This window comes from Phycodurus eques, chromosome 14 (assembly GCF_024500275.1).
Source record: "Phycodurus eques isolate BA_2022a chromosome 14, UOR_Pequ_1.1, whole genome shotgun sequence".
Taxonomy (NCBI): Eukaryota; Metazoa; Chordata; class Actinopteri; order Syngnathiformes; family Syngnathidae; genus Phycodurus; species Phycodurus eques.
This window is the reverse complement of record NC_084538.1, coordinates 13,504,035-13,530,413: the sequence shown is the minus strand read 5'-3', so window position 1 is coordinate 13,530,413 and position 26,379 is coordinate 13,504,035. Positions and strand designations below refer to the sequence as shown.

The 26,379-nt window shown below is 41.6% G+C and overlaps 1 protein-coding gene across 6 annotated transcripts; it reads left to right on the top strand.

Moving 5' to 3' along the window:
• Positions 1-26,379, top strand: lrrc9 (leucine rich repeat containing 9). 6 transcript variants are annotated; one of them, XM_061696192.1, is made up of 32 exons: positions 1-49; positions 3,207-3,287; positions 4,133-4,351; positions 4,447-4,587; positions 4,675-4,738; positions 4,814-4,884; positions 6,798-6,980; positions 7,244-7,399; positions 7,480-7,643; positions 7,758-7,889; positions 7,972-8,151; positions 8,232-8,343; positions 8,648-8,783; positions 8,870-8,995; positions 9,081-9,181; positions 10,073-10,294; positions 10,367-10,486; positions 10,594-10,785; positions 10,861-10,986; positions 12,351-12,491; positions 12,573-12,750; positions 12,841-13,061; positions 13,939-14,061; positions 14,144-14,274; positions 14,352-14,460; positions 14,539-14,672; positions 15,223-15,359; positions 17,674-17,891; positions 18,729-18,797; positions 20,672-20,791; positions 22,125-22,293; positions 22,390-22,674. In XM_061696192.1, the coding sequence occupies exons 2-32, from the start codon at positions 3,207-3,209 to the stop codon at positions 22,503-22,505; spliced, it is 4,392 nt and encodes a 1,463-aa protein (XP_061552176.1). In that variant the 5' UTR covers positions 1-49; the 3' UTR covers positions 22,506-22,674. The 6 variants fall into 6 exon arrangements, with proteins under 6 accessions (XP_061552176.1, XP_061552179.1, XP_061552175.1 ...); XM_061696191.1 differs by lacking the exon at positions 1-49 and adding an exon at positions 2,662-2,805; XM_061696193.1 differs by lacking the exon at positions 1-49 and adding an exon at positions 26,304-26,379 and having other exon boundaries at positions 3,099-3,287; positions 22,390-22,521.

Here is a 26,379-nt window from a genome sequence, read left to right as displayed (position 1 = left end):
CAAACATGACACAAGTGAGCAGGACGATCAAAGTTTTGCTGGGCTAAAGGTACGCAACTGCCATGCGGTTCTTCCTGTCGAACGTTGTTGTGTGGTTTTAGATTAATACGTACAACTTTGTGTTGTATTTATTGGGGTTGTGTTAGCTTTAATTACACATTTTGGTATACAGCTAAAAAAAATCAAAGTGATGATCGTTTTTATAGTGATGAGCCGTCAAAGGCAGCAAGACCTTAGCACTGACATACATTTACATGCTAATATTTGCATTGTGAATTAATTTATTCCCAGCATTTTTTTGTTGTTGCAAACTTTATTATAATAGATGACTGTCTACAACACAAATTCACAGCTCCAAACATTTAACCAGAACAAGTCTTGAATAGTGATCAACAGAAGTAGCATTATTCAAGATGAACACAGAAAGGACAAGGAACAGAAAATAAATACATAAATTAAAAAAAAGAGCTAACATCTAGTTATATAGCATGCTAGGGGCACGTGTATTCATATAAATACATTAAAAGCAATGCAAGATTCAATTGTTTTCAGAGCTTTTTGTTTGTTAGAGTACTCAATTGAAAATTTCCTTTTTTAATTTGTATTATTATCTTCAAAGAGGCCAAACAATATATTCTTCCAAGCAAGTACGATCTTCCTTTCAACATTATTGTGAATAAAATCATATAGTTTTTTTGCCAAAAAAGATTAACATATGGACAGTACCAAAACATGTGGACAACTCTGTCAGGCTATTCATTAGAAAAGCTGCAGTTCACATCAATATCTTGTTTATATAACATTTAGCTGGGTAGAATTGAGGGATAAGCTTAAAAGATGTTTCTCTAACTTTGTTCGTAATTAGATATTTACTCGGTAGCAGCCAGACCTTTTTTCCATGGCACATCATCCACAAACCTATTCCAATGTGGAATAACATAAGGCAATGTTGTGATATCTTTCTGGAACAATTTTGGACAATCTCACCATCTGCCGGCGGCCGAAAATTGCCGTCACAACTTTCCCGCAAACGTTGCGTACGTCTCATGACCAAACCTGGAACAGTTTCATTTGATTTATTGTTTTAATTCTAGGTTTCCTTTTTAAAACATTTGTAGCTTGACTTCCCCTTTGATAATCTTTGTTGACTATTATTTCTTGTACGTAATTGTTTTCTTTGTCATATTATTAGATCAATATTGCTTCTGACGCCGCTGCATGCTGTCATATTGCATTTGTGCATAATATTGATGCTTTCTGTAGTTGTGATGTGATAGTGGCGGTATTAAGAGAGTGACTAAGTCGGTCGGATATGTTCCAACTAAAGGCACAGCCCGCCGCTGGTTTGGCATCTCGGCTCATTTGGAGAATTCTGAGAGGTGTTGAGTGCTACATGCGATGTGGGCCTTGCGGTTCATGGCTGAATCATGTAAAAGCCTGTGTTGCTTGCTTCCAATTGGACCTCCCGATGAGGATTGTGGGTTCGATCCCCACCAGGGACCAGTGGCAGGCGTTTCGTTTTGTACCTGGGCCTTTGCTGTGGACGTACCCCGACTTAATGAATTATCAATGTCGCAATTATAGAAACGGTCAATACTATACTACAACATAATGTAACAGCATGTAACTGTGCAGTTCAGTATCAATGTTCATCAAATAAAACAACAAACAAGGATATGAAAATGCATTACACACTCACCAGATGCTTGCTACGGATGTGTTTTGCTTGTCGAAGTCTGTTGTAACAGGTTTTGCTCTGACCAACTAATCAGAGGACGGAAAAAGGCTGATATTGTTGAGATCCAGCTTGCTGCCCCCGGCTGGCCCTGTGAGGATAAATTTGAAATCGGATTGATTTATGAAACGGTCCCGTTGCTAACATCATTTAAGTTACATTGGCCAGCGCTACTGATTCTGAATGCCCTGGGCAGATGAGATTGACATCGAGTAACACATAAAGGCGGAAGACTGACTGGAGAAATGATCGAACATCCACATGCAATACTGGAAGCAGTGCAGCCAAGACAAGGCTTTAAAATGAAGAAAACGCACAGGTAATAAAGTAAGACAATTTCATGAAACAAATATTAGAATTGAGGTCGTCAATGGAGGTCAATGCTTCTGATAGTGTTGACGTCAACAGAGAAGGCTTCTTGCTGGCCCTGACAGCTCACCGCTGTCAAATTGAGCAAGATACTGAACTCCCAGTATTGGTAATGCAGTTTTGGAAAAGCAAATTATTCAAAGTCCAAGTCTGACTCGGTACAGCGTCACACCACTGAAAACTACAACCACAGTCTTGAAAAGATTGTCTACAAACGAAAACAGTTTTAAATTCCAAAAATATATCTATCGATCTATCTAAATCTATTTGTACTTTATTTCAAAATGAATTATACACATTCAAAAAAAATAAAAAAAAATACAATTTCAACTGAATAGATACATTTGAACTGCGCAGTTATTGCAACAAATATTACTGGACTCTTGATATTAGTCCAACTGTGCGTGACGTTTGTGAAGGCAAACTTATCCAGGCACCAAACTCGCGCGGTGGGCTTCATTGTGACGCCACTCTTCGGGTGCTGCAACGATGACGTAATGTCATTTTCTTTCCTTTTCTTTTTTTTCCCCCTCTCGTTGCCATGGGAACCGTGAGCACGTTTCAGTGACGTGTCGGCACGTATTGCTTGTGACGCCTGCGTGAATTCATCCACTCGAGCCCACCCGGCGCAACGGCCCCCGGCCACGGGAGGAGATGATATAAGTGGAATCGCCTATTTGTTCATTGGGAACGATGCGTTGGTAAATAGAGGCAGCCGACGAGCGACCATCTTTTGATGATGTTTGACGCCAGACGGCTAAGTAATCTAAAGTTTGTGTTAGGACGCTTGGTGCAGTTACATTGGCTTCAATCGCCACTGTTAGGTTTAACTGGATGGCCACAGAGACTTTTAGTAACCTGATAACGTTTTATAAACTATACAAACAGGATTTTATTCTCAATATTATTACATAAGATCAGATGCATTCATTAGTTAGAATGTGTTATGTAGTATATCCACAACTGAATTGGAGTGGAATAAATGATTTGGAATGTTAGTATCAAATCCCTTATAGCAGAAGTCATTTTTAGATGGGAATTGTTTTGTGTTGCATTGTACTAACAAGTGAACTTGCATTATTTATTAACATTGCATTATCAGATGCAGTCAACTTCTGGGCAGAAAGGTGCGGGACAAAATAATGAAAAGCCATGCAGTGATGAGGATGTGGTCAGAGAGCTGGTCAGTATAATAAAGTAGTGCTTCAAAATGTTGTTCATGAGCCATTGTAAATGCATCTACATAATCTGATGTGATAATTCCCAACAGGCTTAGCGCCACGGACAGATCATTAGGGGTGCCGTGGGAAGTTCTGCATTTTCACTTGATTTGTGCCAAAATGATTCATGACAAAATATTGTCACTGACGGTGTAGTGGAAATCTCACCTGACTTTGGTGCGCTTCCCACTCAGTGGTGGTGTGAATTGTTGTCTGTTTCTACAGGGTGGGCCAAACGTAGGCTTACAGTTGTTTCATGTTTTAGATGCCTGCGTATGTACCATTTTGTTTAAGGTATAGATGCCAAATATGCACACAAAAAGTTCAATAAACCTACATGTGTACGGTATCAACCTGTTCCCATTCATGCAAGAAAGTAAGTCACGGCTTCTTGATGGTATATCAGCTTTGTGTTCAACTAAACAGGCCCAGATTTCACATCGAGTAAGTACATTTGTAAGTAAATTGGGACGAGATTATCATTATTTCCGTATTCAAAATTTGCGTGACATTTTTGGATAGTGATGTGCCTTGAGATGTTTTGAAAGTCAAATGGATGCCTTCACTCAATAAAGGTCAGGAAACACTGTGACACAGTACGGAAATGGGATCCATGCAAATTGAATCTCTTTTTTGTCTATTAGGCGCTATATAAATACAAGTTGTTAAATGTTAACATGACCAGTCGTAGTATCAACCGATAAAGAGCATTTTGAAAACAGCAGACCGTTCGATTGAACTCTCGTATTGGATTGTGCAGGTGTCCTTAATGTTGTGGCCAGTAAGCATACGCTCCATTCCTCAACAGTGCATGGCCAATGGACTCTCCTATGATGACCTCGCTGAAGAGGGGCCCAGTGTCACCTCCCTGGAGGTCATCTTGAGTGGTTTTCCTCAGATGGTTGGCCTTTCCTTCTTCCCAAGGCTCCGGCAGCTTCAAATAGTGGGCCAGGGCATAAAGCGCATCGAGGGACTGGAAAGCTGTCCCTTACTCCAAGAGCTCTGGGTCGTCGAGTGTAAGCTGACTGTAAGTGAGTTGACATTCTAATACTTGACGGAAAAATAAATGTTACTCCGCCGTAATCTGCTGCTGCATCGTTGTCCTCGTTGTCCTTTTTACAGAAAATATCTGGACTGCACCATTGTCCTGGCCTAAAGAAACTCTACTTGTATGATAATAAAATCAGTGAAATAAAGAATTTAAAATTGCTCGTCAGCATGGAAGTCCTGTGGCTCAACAATAATTACATATCTCAGATACAGGTTTGCAGAACGTCTAATATTGATACAAGTCATTTTTTTAATCGTGATTTTTATCTCGATGAAATAACATTTTTCGCTATCTTAAAGGGCTTGGAGACTCTTCAGAACCTGCAAGAACTAAACCTTGCTAACAATAATATCCAAAAGATCGGTAAGCTATTTTCTGTCCTTTGCATTATTTGGGGGGAAATCAAATACATAAGCATTTTTTTGTAATACCTTTAAGGGGACAGCCTTGTTAACAACGTCAACCTTCACACCTTCAATCTGTCCGGCAACAAGATCAGCTCCTTCAAGGTGAGATGACGGAAACGTTATTAAAATTCTTACTCTTGAAAAAGAATCTGGTCAACTGCTTGTGTTCTTGGTATGCGCATGTTTAAGATGTTTTGTTGTTGTTGAGAAGAATCCATTTGACTTCTTTGATTGTCAACTTATTTCTGTCGGACGTCTGTTTAAAAAAATAATAATCACCTTGATAGTCTGCATAAGATGTTTTGACAGGAAGACATACAGAAATGTTGCTTTTAGGCTCAGGGTTTAATAGATTTATTGAAGATAAAATATGACATTTGTTTGGGTCATACCAATGTTTGTTCTGAAAAAAGTTTATGCAGGCCAAAATTATTCACACGCAGGTGAAATTGTGGGTTAAAGTGAGTTTTTGTTTGTTGAATCTTCTGTCTTCAAATCATTCATCATTTTGAATACTATTCATTCATATTGGACAATTTTGCGCTGTTCTGAACGTTCCTAGTAACTTCTACTACTTGTAGGGGAGCTACTTTGACTTTGTGTGTCTCTATATGTGCCCTGCGATCAACTAGCGACCACTCTAGCGTGTAGTCTGTCAGCTGGGACAGGCTCCAGCACCTCGTAATCATGAACAGGATATGAGATGAATTGAAATACAACAGCAAACGGATGGATGTTATAAGTTGCAAATGCGGGAATTTTTGGCAAGTACTGGCAGTTAAGCACGCGACAACAATCTACTGTCTTCTTCGTATAGTATGTCTTGGCTATGTGGTAGGTGGCACGCTGGAAGACTTATCTTACAAAGAAAAAAAATACAAATTTGAAATATATGTTGGGAAATGCGCTCTCGCTTGAGAAACCACAGTAGAGCTTTTTGACCATAATACCAAAAGGTATCGTTTGGCGCAAATGCAACACTGCTCCGCATAAAAAGAAGACAATTCCTACAAGTGAAGCATGTTGCTGGCAGCATCATGCTCGGATGCTGTTTTTCCTGGGGCCTTAGTCAACGTGGAGGAAATTAAGAACAGTTCCAGTCACTTTAAGCACAAAACCTTCAGGCTTCTGCTAGAAGGCAAATCAAATGTCAGGAAAAGCCTACTACAACATGCTGAACATTTGGGGTTAATCAGAGGCGCTTTAAATGGTGGCAGGTGTTTGCTGACTCCCGTTTAACATGAGCTTGAATGTGATTGGTTAATTCTGAACATGGCTACATTCCCAGTTATAAGAGGCTGTACACACTTATGCAACCAAATTACCTCAGTTGTTTATTCTTACTACCCTTCTCATCAACATTTCTTTCTTCCCCATTGAGTCAACAGGTTACAGGTACCATGGTGGATTTAAAAAAAAAAAAAAAAAAAAAAAAAGACCATTTTGGACTTATTTTGTTTTGTCACAAAAACCTGGGATTTGAACAGGGGTGTGTAGAATTATATCCACAGTAGCTTACTTTGTTGAGGTAGTAGTTGAGGTACTGTATTTTTTTTTCTTTTTTTGAAAGATTGCCAATATCCCCTTTTGCACAACGCCTTATGCGCTTTCGCCTTATACCAATTTTCAACCTTTTTATTTTGTAAAAGTGGGGAAACTGTGTAAATATGTAATCTGATCCCAGACCGCAGTTTGACTTTGAATCTTGCACCCACCACAGTTTGAGATGACCTGATTGGAATATTGAAGCAGCCTTGACTGAGAGAATATCTATAATTTTTGACTTTTTGGAGATACTATAAAATACAGATTTGAAACAAAACTGGGCCATCTAGTAGGGAAATACTGCACCTAAAGGAGACTCACCAGAAGATTTAACAGCCCATTTGTCATTCTTACTTTCGACAACATTGTTTTTGTCAGTTCACTTTTTCTTTTTTCGTGAGTAATAAAATTGTTGTGCTCCAAATGATTGAGTAGAACAAACGTGTGTGTGTGCGGTGTTGTCGTCTCAGGAGCTGACGTGTCTGACCTGTCTGTCCCAACTGAGAGATCTGGCGCTGAGTGACTTCACGACCACCCCGAACCCAGTGTGTCGCCTGTGTAACTATGCCACACACGTGATGTACCACTTGCCCTTGCTCTTGTTTCTCGACACCTACGACGTCTCAAGCACGCAAATCAACGAAGTCGCTGAGGTAGTAAGATGTCCAATTCAAACTAGTCCGTCTCTCAATTAAACGTAAATGCTGACTATTACTTTGAGGTTGCTTCTATGTTAGGAAAATCTTTAGCAACTGCTGCCCTCGAGTTGATTTACATGATGAGCGACGTGGGCAAATGATCATTTTAATTTAAATTAACGATGGCTTTTTTTCCAAGCTTTGGGTCAAGGATTGTGTGCTGCGTATTTTCATGCTTGTATTTTAAGGCCTCCGGGGTGACATGCGCTTTCTTTTAGTCCACTGTAATGAAGAAGATGATGTTTTACAACATGCGTGCACGCACCGCTCGGAGGAATCTGACAGAGACTGTGCTTCACCTTCTCAAGAAGAAAAACGCCTCCTTGGAGTCACCTAAGGAAAGCATTCGGTCACTCAATTACACCTTAAAAAATGTAGGTACGCCTTCAGAAACCGCTTCAAGGATGTCATAAGACTAGGTTATTGACTTGTAATCCTTGTGTTGCATCCCCAGCTTGAACGTTCTCTTTGTAAGAAGTCTTTCGACGATGCATACAGTCACACGACGGAAGATTTAAGCACGAAAGGTGACAGCTGTGACCCCTCTGCCGAGCAAATACTGAGAAAGATTGAAGTACTACAGCAGAGACTGGCTATTTGGACCAGGAGGCTGCATGAGTTAGTTTGTGTGGTTATATTTATAATCGACAAGATGTAGACCTTGGTAGATTTTCTCCCATACTGTGTTATGTGTTTAAAGTGAAACAATTGTCACGCTTTTTCTTTCTTCAGAATAGAAAGCTGGCATCAACACCATCTGGGCCAAGCCACACAAATGATGGAGGACACAGTGCACTTTATGTCGACAGAGCTCCACAGTTTTGGAAATATTCGCCTGGAGGAAGGCAGCGCCACAGACCCATGGTACTATACGTTTCTGTTGTTGCGCCATCCCACATGCGTGCCCCCGCGTTACCGAGCTTGTAAAATGTCGTATCTTGAACAGGTTCACTTCCTGTCGTGACCTCCTGCTCTCTCGCTTTTCTCTCGCGGACTACATGAGTCACGGCATCACTGGCATCAGGATCAACAGAGTTGTCCGCATCCACAATAGCGGGCTGAGGCTTCGCTTTAAGGACAAACTTCATACTCTGCTGGCCAGGGAGGATTCAGTCACCTTGGCACAGCAAGTCAACCGCCACTCGATTAAAAGCAAACCTGTTTTCTTTTTATACGCATATTGTTTAATGCAAGAATTTCACACAGGAATTATAAGAGGCTGCTTGAGCACTTGTTCCACGTTAGCGACTCGCACCAAAAAGATGAGGACGTGTTGAGCATCGTAGAGGAAGGCTTCAAATCAGCAAAAGAATATAAGGTGCTGTGCATTTTACTTTTTAATCAGAAATTTCCAGTCAGATTAAAGACAAAAATATTATAAGAGGCCGTCACCGATGGTGTCGAGGTGCGTGGGTTCAGTTCCCACTCAGTGAAGGTATGAATGCGAGTGCGAGTGGTTGCCTGCGTCTATAAGTGCCGTGCGACTGACTGGCGACGACCAGTTCGGTGTCCAAGTCAGCTGGGATAGGCTCCAGTGCCCCGCGACCCCGAACGAGATGAGCAGCATTGAGAATGGATGGATATAACAGGCCAAAATTCTTCGTGTTTTTCCTTCAAACCAGGCCCTCGGAAAAGAAGCAGCAGTGCCTTTGTCCAACAGCCTGATTGTGAGCGAACAGCCAAGAATTGAATATTTACTGCGCCATGCTGAGCAAGCGTGTTCCAAGAGAAGAACAGATACAATCCCTTTCATATCCGGTGTGTGAATTTGGTTCAGAATTTATCAAATGCAATCATCTTGGCTGTAAGTAACTATGGGTAAATGCTTCCTGTTTACCCTGTAGGCAGAATGATCGTTTCCAAGGTGTTTCTGGGCCAGAGTGTGCCAATCAGAGAGGGAGAACTGGTGCACAGAAGAACATATCCCCGCGCTTGCTCTGTATACCGCAGTGTGCACACCAAGCATCGAGGTACATCACGTACTTTATGTGAGAATACATTTAAGTCAAGATTTTTTGAATTGAGCGTGCGCATGTTTGTTTGTTTTTTGTCTAGATGGAGTATACACTACCATTCCCAAAGGAAGGCAGTGGTTTGTCTTTGACAATGACCTCGTCTTGCCCGAGTACATGATTTGTTTTGAATATCTCACCGGAGTAAGTGGCTGGATTCGCATTTGTGTTTTTTTTCCCCTGTCAGATCCTGTAATCTGTAGAATGGAGATACTGTGCGCCTTCTAATTATGAAATGTTCAATCAGGGGTTGGTCTTCACACTTAAGTTCCCTCTGACTCTATTTTATCAAAACATTTTGGACTATTGTACGCGTCCAACAATTTAGGGAAAGGCCCTTTTCTGTTCCAGCATGACAGTACACAAAGCCAGGACCATAAAGGCATGCTCGGAATAGTTTAGTGTGGAAGAACTCAACCCAATCAAACACGTTTGGGATGAACTAGAACAGAGATTGTGAGCAAATCAGTGCCCTTGAACCTCACAAATAGGCATCAATTCTCACAGCCACACACTAAGGAAGAGTGGTAGCTGTTACAGCGGCAAGGGGCAACCAAGCAAGTTTTCATCTCCCAGGTGTCCCAATACCTTTGTCCATATGATTCACCACTGTGTTCGGTTCCTGTTGGCGGTAACAGTCGCAAAGAGTTGCCTACCTGCGCTACTGCAGTAAGTCGTTGAGTGTATTCTTGCGCTGCCGTGGAAACGGGTTCATTGCATGCTGTTCGCACCCTCCAAATGTCGTAATTACAGTAAACATTTGTATGTAAAACAATCAAATGCAAAACAGTAATTGCGACGATAATTGTGCATGCCTTTTGACGACATATTTTTCTGCCAAATGTCGTGTATTAGGACCGAAGCCCCCTGTACTGTATTTCACCATCCAGTAATTTAAGGAGCAGCTTGAGGGGCATGTTTTCATGTGCTTAATTGTTGTAGTTCAAATGTGTTGGGGGGGGGGGGGGGGGGGGGGGAAAGCTCAATCACTATCTGTTGAAATTTTAACAAATCAAATGGTAACCAATATTTCAGGATGGCCATCACCTGGATTCAGTGTGCCTTTCAAAGGGCAGTGAACAGCGTACCTCACTAGACGACTGCGTGGATGTCCTCGACCCTCCGACCTATGACACCTCACCGGACAAAGAAGCTGTCGACATGGAGCCGACACTGGACCCGCAGCCCAAGTTGTTCAATTTGAATACGGAAGTTCTCCTAAATGTGTCCGGTGCCAGTGTCCTTAGTGACATCACTGTAAGATTTATTTTTCAAATGAAGTACATACCTTCACTCTGAGCTGTTGTTGACTATATGTTGACTCTTCAGGTGCTGAACCTTCACAACAACAATCTGAGCAGCCTAAAGGAGATTTCGTCCCTCACGGCTCTGCGCCATCTCACCCTCAGCTTCAATGAGCTCACCAGCCTCAGTGACATCGCTCACATGGTATTGAATCAAACAAGTCACAATCAAGTGCCGTTTGAACGCCAAGCGTGAATGCTTTGAGCTTTCGTTCATTTTGAATTCTATTCTAATTTTGTCTACCTTACCAGCCCAGTCTTGAGATTTTAGATGCCAGCTTCAACCAGCTTGTGAGCCTTGAAAGTCTGCAGGGCTTAAAAGAGCTCAAGCATCTTGACGTTAGCTGGAACAAGTTGACCAACGTCAGCAAAGATTCCACTGTGCTCCAAATACACACACCTGCTCTGCAAATACTGGAAACACAACACAACCCATGGAAAAAGGTGCGTCCACTAATATATTCATTATAATAAAAGTTTTACAACTGTGCATAGTGAATATTGCTTTGTTTCTGTCAGCCAGAGGAAGTCCGAATGACCATCCTGAGTTTTGTGACGACTCTCACAAAACTGGACAACACACTGGTTACAGAGGAAGAAGTTGCGGATGCTGTTCGCAAGACTACTCGAACCATTATCAACCAGGTTAATATTTTGGGGATAAAAATGCTTCTCAGTGACTGACTCCAATGTATGATACCTTCGACACATTTCAACATTTGCAACCAAGTTTCTAGAAACCTTCCATGAGCTGGGGAACGTGGGAAATCGTCCAAATTTGATACGTTCCAAGGGACTTAATGAGACATTTGTTTGAAATTTGGTTTATTTGTGAATAGTTCTTCAAGTAGTTTATTTCCAAGTTATATCATTGAGCAACTATTAACATACATCCTAGAAAGTCACCTAAATCTGCTTAAAATGTTTTGTTGTTGTTGTTGTTGTTTTTTGCCAAGGTTCAGCTAGTTGCTTTTTTGAAAAACATTCAAGGTTGGTGTTTGGAAATTTGCTAAATTTGCAAATTCGACGAAGTTTATTTCTCTTCATTTCCATGAAAAGTTTCCAACAACTCTACATGGTAATTGAATGAGTGAACAGTTTGGGGAATAGCTACAAGAAAGTACACGCTCATCCAGAATTCCGTCAATCGAATATTATAAAATCGTACACATGCAAAACTAATGACCACTTGATTTAACTTTTTTTACTTTATTGCTGAGGAGATTGCGTTCCAAGGTTGCTCACATTTATTTTGGCTATAAAGTAAAAATAAGCTAACAGGTTGATGAATTCAAAACAGGTACGAACTGTCAAAGAAGATATCATTGTCTTTGTATTAGTTTGCCATCATGTCAAACTGTAATCACTATAAAGAGAGGTATTGCAAATATTTTGGTGAGAAACTAAATTGTATAAACAAACATTGTATATTGGTACTGATAGTGGCAATCAAAACTGAGCATTATTATATCTAGTAGACATTTAGACCATTCAATAAAGCTCTTGTGGTAGATAATTGTGCATGTGATTCTAATGTGCACAGTAGTACTGCAAACACCCACATTTGAAACAGTTCTAAACATCCATCCCGCTTACCGCTTATCCTTACTAGGTTCGCGGCTGTGCTGGCACCTATGCCAGGTGACTGGGCGAGAGGCAGGGTACACCCAGAACTGGTCGCCAGCCAATCGCAGGGCACATGGAAACAAACAACCATTCGCACTCACATTCACACCTACGGGCAATTTAGAGTCTTCAATTTACCTAGCACGCATGTTTTGGGGATGTGGGAGGAAACCGGAGTACCTGGAGAAAACCCACCCAGGCACGAGGAGAGCGTGCAAACTCCACACAGGCGAGGCCGGATTTGAACCCCGGTCCTCAGAAGTGTGAGGCAGATGTGCTAACCAGTCGTGCACCGTGCCCAGTTATAAACAGTTGTATTTGATTTTATTGATTAAGTTGCATTTAATAATAATAATAACAATACATTGTTTTTGTGCTGGCAGGAAATTATTATTGTTTGCTCACATACCAAAAACGAACACCCTCGTAGTCTCAGCCTGATGTCAACAACTCAGCTCCTCTCTGACCTCATCCCGCCACCCAGTGACCTCAGCCAAGACCTGCAGCCAGACTGGGCCTCCAAGGTCAGTCCAATCAGTTATTGAAATCCTCAGTTTTCCATGCATTCATTCTTCAAGTGCATATGGCGGCTGAATTTTGAACAGATAACCTCTCTGAACCTTGACAACCAGAAGATTTGTCAGATGAGCCATCTGCAGGCCCTTGTCAACCTGCGCTGGGCTTCATTTAATAATAATTACATCTGCGAAGTTGAAGGGCTAGACTGCTGCTCTAGTCTGGAAGAGCTCTCCCTCAATAACAACAACATCGGCACATTCAACGGTCAGTCATACCGTGGATTTCATGATAAACAATACTTCCTACTTCGCAATAGTACAGAATTGCATTCTCCTATGTCTTTTCATTCATTAGGTCTCTCAAATCTGCAGAGTTTGAACAAACTCAGCATGGATGGTAATCAGCTGTCCAGTCTGGACGCCTCTGTCCTCGACCAGCTACACAACTTGATCTTTCTGTCTGTGGAGAACAATCTCATCACTTCCCTGGATGGCGTCCACAAATGCCACGCTCTTATGGAGCTCTACGCTGGCAACAATCAAATTTCTGTGTCGAGAGATATCTACTATCTCAAGGTGAACTTGTTATTTGAACACCCATACCACGTACAGTATCTACTCAGATTCAATACAAAAGCTGTGTCATAACTTCAGGCATTACAAATCTCGTGTCATGATTGGCCTGAACAAAATGATGACAATTATGGTATTGTCACAGTACTGTATTGCTAAAAGTAATGAGACCAAAACAAATCACAAATAGACACTTTACAGTACAGTAATGAAATCAATCCTATATATATTCTTTTTGGCCATAGAGATGGTAAACAGGAACACCTAAAGTGAGTTTTCATATATGCAAGTCATTTACTTTGTCATTTTATGTTCACTAAATGTAATTCAAATGATTAAGATGATAGAGATACTGTAAAGTAAACAGTGTTGGGACTCAATTAAGACAAGTAATTAATTAAAAGGTTTGTTATTATTCATTTGTATTTTAGATGTTCTCAATTCAAATACATGTTGGTCAACAAATAGTCACACATGAACATAAACAACAAAATTAAATACCTTTTTTTCTTAAAGCTATTAAATACACAGATAAATACTTCCATTTGATGCAATTATATTATACATATATCATATGATTTTGTGCTGCTTTGATTGGACCTGACCCATGTACAGTATATTCAGTTAAAGTGAAATGACTTTAAAATGACTTTTTGTCATCTTGGGCACTTCAATACAATACAAGTGAGCACAGACTCTTATTGTAGTTTTCTCTGTGGATTCATCATCCTCTTTGTTTATTTGAAATGTACACATAGTCTTGTGCCTCTCACTCCCCACCTCCCTCGTTCCCAATTATGTGGACATTAGAATGCTTCCCCCCCCCCCCCCCACACACAAAATAAGAATCTTCTAAGAACCATTTACTTTCTGTTATTAGGTGTTGGAAAGCCTTATCATCTTGGATTTGTTTGGGAATCCGTTATCAGAGAACTTCAAGAACTATCGTATTTATGTGGTGTTCCACCTGCCGTCTCTGAAGGCCCTGGATGGACGTGCAGTCGTACGTGCCAACATAAATGACGGCAGAGAGTGGAGGCGGTGACATGATTGTCATCAAGTGCATTGTCCCCCGTCCCCCCCAGGATCCAGCTGAATATGAAAATGCGAAGGCTATGTTTGGAGGACGACTCACACCAGACTTGGTAGCAGAAAAATTGGGCCATTCAAACTACGCTAGCATCACCTACCTCACGCTGCACTCCTGCTCCATCAGGTGGTCTTTTCAAATCAGCTGCATTTCCAGTACCTGAACCTTGATACGAAAAAATATATATATTTTTTCCCCAACAGGAGTGTGGACCTGTCTCCAACAGACGTGTTCTTCAACCTACACAGTATCAACTTAGACCACAACAACCTCACCTGCTTTTCAGGCCTAATCCACCTTCCTAATGTCAAAGTACAAGCAAGAGCAATGAGATGAATGACAACTTCTTGAATCGAGGCCAAAATGAAAAATGATTTTCCTTAATTACAGGTCTTGTGTTTAAACTATAACCGCGTCGAGTCCATCCTCCCGAGGCAGAAGACATTTCTAACAAACAGACAGATGTTACACAATAAAGTGCACTCCAGTGGCTACGGGCAACAAAGTTTATCCAAAGGGAGCAGGTAAGATCTGACTGTGAGGCAATGTCCAATAAAAATGAGAACAATTTAAAATATCAAACATATTAAAGGTAAGTTCAAAAGAGAACCGTGTGCAAAAGTTAGGGACCCTCAATTGTTTTGTAATCTTTAAACCCGCGCATATATTTATTAAAACATAACACATTTTGTTGCCCTTTATAACCGTTAGGGGGCAGCACCTACCAGCAAATCGTTAATATTTGTACTCAGTCGTGCCCGTACTTCAGCTGAAAATATGAACTTCAATGAAATACAGTCTACACTAGCCTATCAGCACTTTTCTTTTTTTTTCATCTAAAAAAATGTGTTTAGTCTTTCTAACGAAAATCCTTTGTACAATCTGTTTGTCACTGGGAAGGGGTTTACATGTTTTATTGTGAGGAGGTGTTGTGTAAAAAAGTCACAACATTCTACCTACTGTGATTTTTCTTGAGGCAATTTCATTCTGTTCTTTTGGTGAAATAATTCAGCAGGCGGAAGAGAGGTGTATATTTAACGCCAACACTTACAAAAGCCTCTTTCCTTTTTGCAGGCCCCTTGCGCCGGCCATCATCCTGGAGCCTCTGATGAGCAGCCTGGAGGTGCTGCATTTAAGTTACAATGGCATCTCCAATATGGCCAATCTGGAGCTCAGCAGGCTCACCAATCTTAAGACGCTCTTCCTTCAAGGTAGGTAAAAGTGCACTGGCTCCCGCCTTTGACAAGATAAACACTGAAGCGGTAAACTCAAAGCCAGGCGCACGGTGTGGCGAGAACAAAAGAGCCGCAGTGACTTTCTTTACAACAGCTTTTGATAGACTTTCATTGAGAAGCGCTCCATCAGGCTGATTGGTGCCACAGAGGCCACGTTGCCTGTCCACCGTACACTCGAGTTTTTTAGTACCTTATTTTTATATACTGTATATGCATGTATTTACTAGCGGTGGCCATTTGACTACTTTGATTATGGGACTGGTGCCAGAATAATGTTGCGTATTGGAGATGTAGGCCTACATGACTGGCCTACATCTCCATGTTATGTTGTCCTTCTATAGACAGCAAACTAGTTTTAAATGTATCAGCAGCACCTCTGCCGGTTGCTTCAAGACACAGTTAAACAACAATCACCAGAATTCTTATTGTTTACCCCTGTCAGTGATTCTCAGTGTGGTGTGCATACCACTAGTGGTATATGGGCTCCCTCTAGTGGTAGAGACAGAATCACTGAATAAAATGCCCAAACTCTGCATTATGTTACAGTGGTTTAAACTTTTTTTAATCCAATGTTGTAGATTTGTTGAGTACAGTTCAGTTGTATTTAACTTTTAAAAACAATGCATGAGCACTGAATTATTTATAACTGTTTTCAAACATAGATACAATTTCTCTTTTAACTTATTTGTAACACATTACAATTGAATCATCAATCAAACCAATGTGTGGGTTTTTTACTGAGTACTCTGGGTTCTCCCAACTTTTCAAATACGTGCATGTTAAGTTCATTGCGTGAATGTGATTGGTTGTCTGTCTGTATGTGCACTGTGATTGACTGGCAACTGGCCCAGGGTCTACCCCACCTCTCACCAAGCCAGCTCACCTGCGGTCTTAATGCGGACAGGGCAGGTACTCCAGGTAACTGGATGGATTGATGGGGAAACACACACATTGAGTAGCACAATTTGTGAGACACAAAATCTGAGTGCCTGCAAAAATGTTGACCCACAGCAGTAATATATACTCATATGCAGTGGTGTGAAAAAGTGCTTGCCCCCTTCCTGATTTCTTATTTTTTCCTACTTAAATGTTGAAATGTTTTTAAATGATCATTGTCCTGCTGCAGAACCCGAGTTTGTTTCAGCTTGAGGTCATAAACCTGACGACTGGACATTCTCCTTCAGGAGTTTTTGGGATACAGCAGAATTCATGATTCCATTTATGACAGTCTTCCAGGTCCTGAAGCAGCAAAACAGCCCCAGACCATCACACTACCACCACCACGTTTTACTGTTGGTATGATGTTCTTTTTCTGAAATTCGGTGTTAATTTTACGCCAGATGTAATGGGACACACTTTCCAGAAAGTTCAGCTTTTGTCTCATCAGACCACAGAGTATTTTCTCAAAGATCTTGGGGATCATCAGGATGTCTTCTGGCAAAATTGATATGAGCCTTAATGTTCTTTTTGCACACTAGTGGTTTTTGTCTCGCAACTCTGCCACGCAGGCCATTTTTGCCATGTCTCCTTATTATGGTGGGGTCATGAACACTAACCTTAACTGAGGCAAGTAAGGCCTGCAGTTCTTTGGATGTTGTTGTGGGGTCTTTTGTGACCTGTTGGATGAGTCGTCGCTGCACTCTTGGGGTAATTCTGCTCGGCCGGCCACTCCTGGGAAGGTTGACCATTTTTCTGTTTTCGCCATTTGTGGATAATGGCTCCCACTGTAGTTTGCTGGAGTCCCAAAGCTTTAGAAATGGCTTTATAACCTTTTCCACAATGATAGATCTCAATTACGTTCTTTCTTATTTGTTCCTGAATGAATCATCTCAGTATGATGTCTAGCTTTTGAGGATCTTTTGGTCTACTTCACTTTGTCAGGCAGGTCCTATTTAAGTGATTTCTTGATTGAGAACAAGCGTGGCGATCTCAGGCCTGGGTGTGGCTAGAGAAATTGAACTCAGATATGATAAACCACAGTTAGGTTTTAACAGAGGGGGCAATCACTTTTTCACACAGGACCATGTAAGTTTTTTTTTCTCCCTTCATAATAAAAACCTTCATTTAAAAACTGCATTTTGTGTTTACCTGTGTTGTCTTTGACTGATATTTAAATCTGTGACCAGCATGCAAAAAAAATAAGAAATCAGGAAAGGGATAATCACTTTTTCACACGACTGTAAATATGCAATCTAGCGCAGTTTTAAGGTATTAAATTGCATTGATGTATAGTGGTTAACATTGATCCTTGGAAATAGTGTCCGAAAGCTGTTCTTCCCACCTCTTCCAGGGAACGAGATCAGCCAGGTGGAAGGTTTGGAGGGTCTCCATCAGCTCAGGGAGTTGGTGTTAGACAGGAACCGGATAAGGGCCCTGTACGAGAACTCTTTCATTTCCCAGAATGTCCTGCTGGAACTGCACCTTACAGAGAATCGCATCCGGGAGCTGAACCATCTCTATCCGCTCATTGAGCTCCGCAAGCTTTACCTCGCCATGAACAAGCTTCAGGTATGATTTAGCCTCCCACTCAGTGAGCATGTTAATGTGAGTATGAATTATTATCTGTTTCTCTGTCTCTACACTGTATATGCCCTTTGATTGACTGGCAAGCAGTTGATGGTGTCATCCACATTTTTCGCCTGAAGTTAGCTGGTATAGTCTCCATCCCCCTGCGACCCTGAACTGAGAATTCCGGTGCTAGTGAGATTTTGATTAGCTGTTAATGATTGGTTGATATGGACAAGGGGGCGAATAGAAGGCATTTTTTTTCTGCATACGGTCAAGTTGTACATAAAGCATAGTAATCACGACTCATTATGCAATGTGAGGGTTAGCATTAAAGTGTGATTGAAGGTCAGGGCAGTGTGTAAGAAGACAGAGGGGACAATCAGTGAAACATGTACGGTAATCAGCTTCTCAGTCTGCATCTCCTCCTCACCGAGGGGGAGTGATTTGCACACTTTAGTCTGCCAATCCCTCTTACTTTCATGTATTTAATTAAGATGTAAAGTATGGCAGTTTTTCCAGCACACGAGTCCTGGCCGTGGGGGCGTCTCTGAATTCTAGCCAAACCCAACCATCAAGCGGGCAAACCATGGAAAACCTCCCCCTCCCTTCCCATTGCTCTGTTGCGTGCCCAAACTCTCATGCGATTAAACGTGTAATCTCTCCCATCAGTTGCTTCTATCCTGCCTGCACCAAAAATCATGAAAGGTTTCAGCGCCGACACATATGTCTTTATTATCCCAAACCCATCCAGCTGTAATCGGAAGGCGGTGGCCGCAAGGTCCGCAGGAATAAAACCAAAAGACACAAAGTAATCTTCGTTTTTTCCCACATTTGTAGGACATCTCAGAGCTTGATAAACTTGAGGTTCTTCCCTCGCTGACGGAACTTTCTGTTGTTGGCAATCCGGTGAGTTCGTCCACTTAGTCCATATGTTACAGTGAAGTACTAATCACTGGGACAGTTTATTGGGTACACAAGCAGATGTAGAAAGATATATTCGCACATCACGCTGACGGGGGTTTCTCACATGTGAAACAAAATGCTACCGATGCTGCTGTGCACGCCTACCCCTCTGCCAATACAGGATACGTAGTTATAGTCATTCAATAATATACACTCTGGGTGTTCTAAAAACATTGACAATTCGAAATATGACTATTGGAGTAACTGCATGTCCTTCGGAGGCCAACGGAATTCATTCTGATTCATGTGGAAATTTCAACGACATATTCAGATGGATATAGATTTTATAACACCAGTGTTCAATAGGCACACTGCCTGTTACATGATGCACATTTCCCTTTTGGGCTTCCTCTTTGAATCGGTTGTGCGATGTCTAAATGTGCTTTGCAATTGAGGTCTTTTTTTAATTGAATATGTGTTTGGGCAAATTCCAACACAGAGAATGCCTTTTCATTGCTCGTGATAGGCATTCTTCACCTGGGAAAAAAGAAAAACATCGCACTAACATTAGAGTTACGTTTAGCGTTAAACTTAATTTGTACATATCTTGTTACAATTGGAGATCATTTGAATGAGTATTGGCTTCATTATTACAATACAAAATGATGTTAATTATTTGGAACAGCCTTTATTTGTAAATGATTGTTTTGTTTCTGCCTTTTTTGGATCTTATTTTATAGGGCGGTATTTCCCAAACTTTATTGCGCCAAGGCACCCATTTAAAGTAGAAAATCTCATGGCAAACCACCAAACAACAATGGCACTTTTATTGATACTCCTCTTCTGTCATCCCTCACAATTGACGCTTCCAACATTGCAGCTCTTAAATGCTTTCCCTGGTAAACAACACGATCAAAAGCATGTTTTCAGGCTCACGTTCTGACTGTGACAATCCACAACACTGACCCAGTGTTGCTCTACGCTTCCAAATTCAGCGATTACATGATGGGCCGTCCGCTGTGCCTCAAACTGGCCGGCATCACAGACAAATCCGTTGACCAAATGGCGAGTGCTGTTGGCCCACTTACATCACCCATCTGGAGCTCGTGGATCAGGCGTGAGCAGAGCGTGTCCGTTCTGTGGCCCACGGATGATGTAGGAGGCCGCGGGGCCACGCTCAGCTGTGGCAGCCTCGCCCCCTCTGGATCCCATCTCCCCCTTCTCTTCCCATAGGGGGTTAATCCTGCCAAGGGGTAGAGGCCAACAACCACCCTTGAGATGATACGTCCTGCTGTTGACCACATGAGATCACTGCTTTGCCCGTGTTCCCGTGCCAAAATGTGTCCCCTCGCTTCTGGACTTTCACTGGCACACACTCAAGAGTTTAAATGCAGCAGTGGCCTGCAGGAACATAAAGTTGTGTGAGTGTACAAGCAGGATATTTTGGCACTCACCAGAGCATCGCAAATTAGAGCGGACCCCTGCATGCTCGCGATTCGCCACCTGTGGATTCACCTATCTGCTCATTCATTTTTTTTTTTCCCCCCCAATTGTTTAAATGTGCTTTCTTTTTTCTTTTTGTTATTTTTCATTTATTTTTCTGGTTCGGGTGGGGACGACAACAACCCCCAAAACGCTTATTGGCAGTTTATCCCCGCTTACTCAAGAATTTTTGGCTGTTTAAAAAAAAAATAATAATAATAATCATTTTAATTAAATGCAATTATAATGGGCGTCAACTACCCACAGATTTCCGCTAGTCGTGTTCTGGCCCGGTCCCTATCACCCATGAATAGCGGGGGTTGACTGTACGTTCCAAAAGACAGTTTGAGTCCGAGTCATTTCTTATTGGTTGCTTTGTGACTTCTTCCTTTCAGGTGGCTCGCAACTCTCTTCACAGGCCTGCAGTGATGCGCAGTCTGTCTCAGCTGCAGGTCCTGGATGGCATGACCGTTACCATGGAGGAGAGAACCAGAGCTGAAATTACAGACGCAACAGTGAGGACTGCACACGTCACGAATAAGTGCATAGAAGCGCACACGCACACACACACCGGCATTTGTACACATGTGCAATGGCTTTCATGCGCTTTTCAGCTCAGTCTCTCTACTTTAAATTCAAAGGTTCTTCATGTGTCATCTCACATTTTAGTGTCGGTTTAGAAACTTTATATGGCAATCTTAGCCTCGGAAAGTTGGGCAAAGCTTGCAATTGATGGCAATTAACAACAAAAATAACAAATAACAATAACAGGTGGTAACTTAAGAGCCACCATTCATGTATGCTATCATTCACACTCGGGCAAAAAATGGTGAACTGCAGAGCCCATTGAAACTCCCTTGCTAACCAGAACAGCAGCACAGCGGCACATAAACAGTCTCTCAAATGAACTCAAATTAAATGTGTATAGATTTACAGCATGTTACAAACCATCTCCATGCACAGACTAACAGGTAAAATGGATGCCATGGACTCGTATGTGGAGATGGCTTCTATTCGCGATTAGCTTTGCACATACAATTGCATGTTCATTAAATGTGGTTGTTTTTACTTTAACGATGCAGTACAGTAATTATGTACTGTTTTCAGTTGACTCAATTCAATTCTAGTAAATTCACATATAGTCTATAAATGTCCACAATTTTGCAATCCTAAAGGGCCTTATCATACAAAACTTAGTCCAGCATCGCGCGCACACAAACAAATAAGGGAAAAGCAGAGATCAAACGCTCTCCATCTTAGCGAATGGCTGTCTATGTAATGAGTGGAGTGGCTAGTGCAGTAATTCTCCCGTAGCCCTGAATTAAAAGCAGCCTAAGCCTGCTGGCATCATCCTGCTGATTAGATGAAATGTGCCTGGCCGATAATGCACCAGTGGATTTACTCCCTATTAGCCAGGTCAACGCGACCCCTCTGGCCGCTAATCGGACATGTTGAAATGACAGAGACGGACGGGATCCTGTGTTCTCTCATTAGGGCAACTCCCGACCCCCAACTCCACCCCCCCCCCCCCAATAAATGCCATCTGAGTTGCTCCTGCATTTGCTTTTATTTTAATTTCAACGTTGCCACTAATGAGTAGTAATGACTGTCCCCCACCATTAGGATTCTCTAATATGTGGAACAACAAGCAATCGAATCACCAATCCTGTGCCCAGAGTGTGGCTGAAGTGGACACACCATGGTGACAATAGTGGAGAAACACAAGCAGTTAGGTTTCATAGAGAGGCCCTTATCTGTGACTGAGCCCTTAAGATTGAACTCTCTGCGTTTAGAATTTCCCTTTAGCTTGCTCGCCTGACTGATTCTTTTTTTGATATTTCTTTCAAGCAATGTGAGGAGTGCTGTGGAGTTTCCGGCCTTGAAACGAACCTGCCTGGACTGATGACCTACATGCCTGTCAAAGGAATGAGCATGACTGGACTACAGAGCCTCATTCACGGACACGACATGCTCCCAAGTAACAAGGATGAACCTCAAGTTCAGTACACCTCCAAGTGTGAGTTGTTTTTTTTTTCCTCCATAATTGAACTTTATGTGAGCTTGTTAGGTTTTGATTCACTGAATGCGACGCTATTTTTTTCCCCAATCACAGACAAGAAGTCCACAGAGAAAAATCCTTCAAATTTACATGCCGAGGTGACCTCCAGACAGTCCCGAAAAGCAAAAAACAACTCGATAGCCCCGTGTCCTCTTCCCCATGGGAAATGAGAACAACACTTCTACGGTACAGGAACAAATTACCAACTTGATTCAATTCTCCAAATGTTTTTTTTTGGTTGTTTTTTTTATAAATATTGGGATGCAATCTGTTTTCAATAGATCTAGCCTCATCATAGAGAATTTAGAGCAGATATCTTATGATTTTGCCTTTATATACCACCGCAATGAATGTAAAATAAACAATGATGATGTGACCAAAGGGTCAAGTTTTACCTTTATTTTCAGACGCTTCACAAAAACACTCCATTTACCATTTAGGACATACATCAGTGTACCTCCAGTTAGTAGTACAAGAGCTGGATAATACAGATATTAACTGGAAAGGTGGTTCAAGACAAATGAAGCAGATAAAGGTAATTGATCACAGGTATGAAGTTGCCTTTTTGCAGTTTGCCTTGAGATAAAAATATGAAGCCTGTGGAGCTCTCAGTGTGAGTGAAGGAGGCTGAAAGAAATAAGGCATAATAAGACAGCAAAAAGCTAGGTCTTAGGTCAGGCCAAAGCACAAGTTTGGTACATTTGGTACAATACAGCAGTGGTGAGGAAACCACATTAAACATCTATAAGAACACTGTGGAGAAGGCTGGTGCATCATTCTCATAATCTACAATCAAGAGATGCCTTCATGAATGTCCATACAGAAGATTTACAATGAGGTGCAAACCTATGGCAACATTCAAAATCAGGAAAAATGATTAGAATTTGCCAGAAAATATCTTTGAAAAATCCTTCAATATTGTGAAGTCACATTTCTTTTGACAGATGAAATTAAGGTCAACTAGCATCAGAAGGAAGAGACAACTCTGGAGAAGAAAATGAATAGTTTGTAATTCAAAGCATACCACATCGTGTGTCCAGACTGTGTTACGGAACAGACATAAACTCATGCAAAGAACCCCTGTAGACAATTAGCCTGCTTTAGAGGCACATGCAGTACATCCCTTTTAAATGCATTTCTAATGACTGACTTTATTTTCTGACCACACGTGAATCACTAACCATGGTAATCTGAGGATGAGAGGTTTTTGGTGTCACTTTTGCTGTTATCCCAAACAAGTCGGGGGAGGGACCCGCCCGCCACAGATGTAAAGGGGCTAGAGGTTGGCACGCTTGCATCCATCGGGTCAGATGCGTCCCCAACAAGTGGATAATCCATCTTTAGCACACCTCTCTGTGGACAATAATCTGCAATCAGATAAAGATGTAATCTTGAGCGGGGTCCAAATGGATTTCAGAGATTGTCGGTTTCATCATGTTAGCCTCTTTTCGGCACAAACACACACACACACACAAACGCGCAATGTCAGCAAATCTCGTGGGATGTAACTGGAAATGAACCAGTGACCTTGTCCATTCGCCCTTTTAGGATGTTACTTCTGTTGCACACAGGATTATACATTTCCCTGCATCCCTTTAACTTGTGTCCAGTAGCGCAGTACTTAACACAAACACCAAAGACAGATATGCCCATCCATGCGTGGACGACAGCCAGTCTCAGGGTACATATAGATAACCATTCACGCTCACATTCATGCCCATGGACAATTTAAAGTCTTTAATGAATTTAAGGAGTCTCAACTCGTGTCTTTGGACCTCCTTCATGGTTCAATTGATTTTACATGACAGACAGTAGTTAATCAGTTGGTCTGTATCAATATTTTTCGTAGTTAATATAGTGGAACTTCCAAAATACTGGTACAATTCAACCAAAAATATTCTGGGGGAAAAAAATCTAAAGTTTCAATCGCTCAAGTCTAAATAAATGCAACAAATATCACAGGACTCTTCATATTGTAAATTCTTCTTCTTCCACAGTAAACAACAGAACGTGCTGTATGTGGTCCGCCAACCCTACGTTGCCCATCTCAGAACTACAAATGTATTTTTCTTCTTCTTTAGTTTTTTGTATTTTGGGGGGAATGGCAAAGAGAAATGTGTGATCATAAACAGAGAACCACAAATGGAAGTAATGGCTCTGTCAGCTCAGTACAATATACCCTTTTCCTTCAACCAGACACAATGTTGAGCATACACTTACTTAAACAGTTCATACCGGTGAAACGACCACATACTGTAGTTGAAGATTATTTATGTACTTGATAGTTCCAGCAGTACCTACAAAAATGCCATTAGGTGACAGTATCACTTTTTAAACACTTCCTTGTTTCCACTTCAAAGAAGGAGTTGTTTTTACTTTAAGTTCATTTTATTTAAACTCTCCTTGTTCAATTCAATGTTAAAATATTAGGTCAAACCTTGTCTGTACAGTTAAAGTTGAAAAGTTGAATATGTTAATTCACTTTTCTATTGTGTGGGCGAGCTGGAGCCTCTCCCCGCTGCCTTTGAGCAAGGAGACGGGTTACACCCTGCACTGGTCACCAGCCATTTTCCGACTTTATATAATTCTGGAATTTTTTAATTAGATCAATTTGGAAGTCACCCAACGTCGCAGAATGATTGTGTTTGACTCGTGTGCTTGTTTTTGCTGGCCTGTGTAGACGGTACAAGCATGCAGCTCGCAGTTCCAGGCGGCAAAAAGGGCAAAGCTCTCCGAAACAAGCTCCTCTAATGCATGTACTTAACTTCACTTAATTTGCGTTAACTCCCAGCATTAAGCGGGGCTAATGACTGCAAGTGAGTGCAATGTCATTACCTTGCCCTGCCCGCCTGACATGAAAATGGCAGCTGATGGGACTTATATGCACAGATTTGGGGGCTCAGCCCGGGTGCTCTTAATTCATGAGGTATTACAAAGGATAATTACACATGTCATATTTGTGTAACACGTGTGCAGTATGGATATGTAGATATGTATAAATGCGGTTGTGTGCAGCGTGCCCTCTGGCTCCATAGGAAGAGTCCCTCGAGAGGCTTTTTAAATGAAGCAGGAAATTGTGTTTGTACCACACTATTTGGGGGCGGGGGGGGGGGAAACATGGCTAGCCACGACATTTGCTTGCCGGAAGCTGAGTTGCACTGTGCTTGTTTACGGGCTAGTCGTTTGGTCTGAGCAGAGGTATCCAAACTCTTTCCTCTGAAGGCAGCATACAGAATAATTGAATCATACAGGTACAAAAGCCATTTTGACTTTCTTAAACACACTAAAACCAATCCTTCAAGTAAATATAGTTTGTTTTATATGTATTATATATTATTTTGGAAAAACTGCAACATCACAGCTTTCTGTTGAAGGTGATAAAGCTGCACTATGTTGAAAAGGGGAAGGTCGTGAGACAATGGGTGGGGTGGGGGGTTTATTCCGGGGGGGGGGGGGGGGGGGGGGGATTAAGGGCCGTGATTGTCGTTGGATGCCCAGCAAGATGTTTAAGTTGCAGCGACACCTGCCAGTATGTGAAAGGGTGTAGTGGAACAGGGGAAATATTCTCCAGCATTTCACACTCTCAACCAGCCAAGCTACAATGCCTGCTGTGGCGCACCTGTTTATAATCTCTCTGATAGCACAAACACACTATGCAGTGTGTATGTGAAAAATGGGCTGTTTTGCAAGTTTTGGTACAAGAGATTGATTAGTAAATTAGTTGTTGACAGAAAACTGCAATCAAACATTTATGTGCCCTGCCGCGCTGACACCGACCGACTATGGAGCTGCAACAGGCAGGGGAGCTTCATTCGACTCTGACAGCCCCACGAACATACTCCAAAGCTGCCCGGCATCCATGTTATATCGCCATAGAAACCCTTGACTGAATGTGTGAATGCATTATTTTGTTGTATATGTAAATATATATATATATATGTATATATATATATATATATCTTCTCCAGAGTGCTCAGGACCTCAGACTGGGCCGAAGGTTCACCTTCCAACAAGACAATGACACAGCACACAGCTAAAATAACG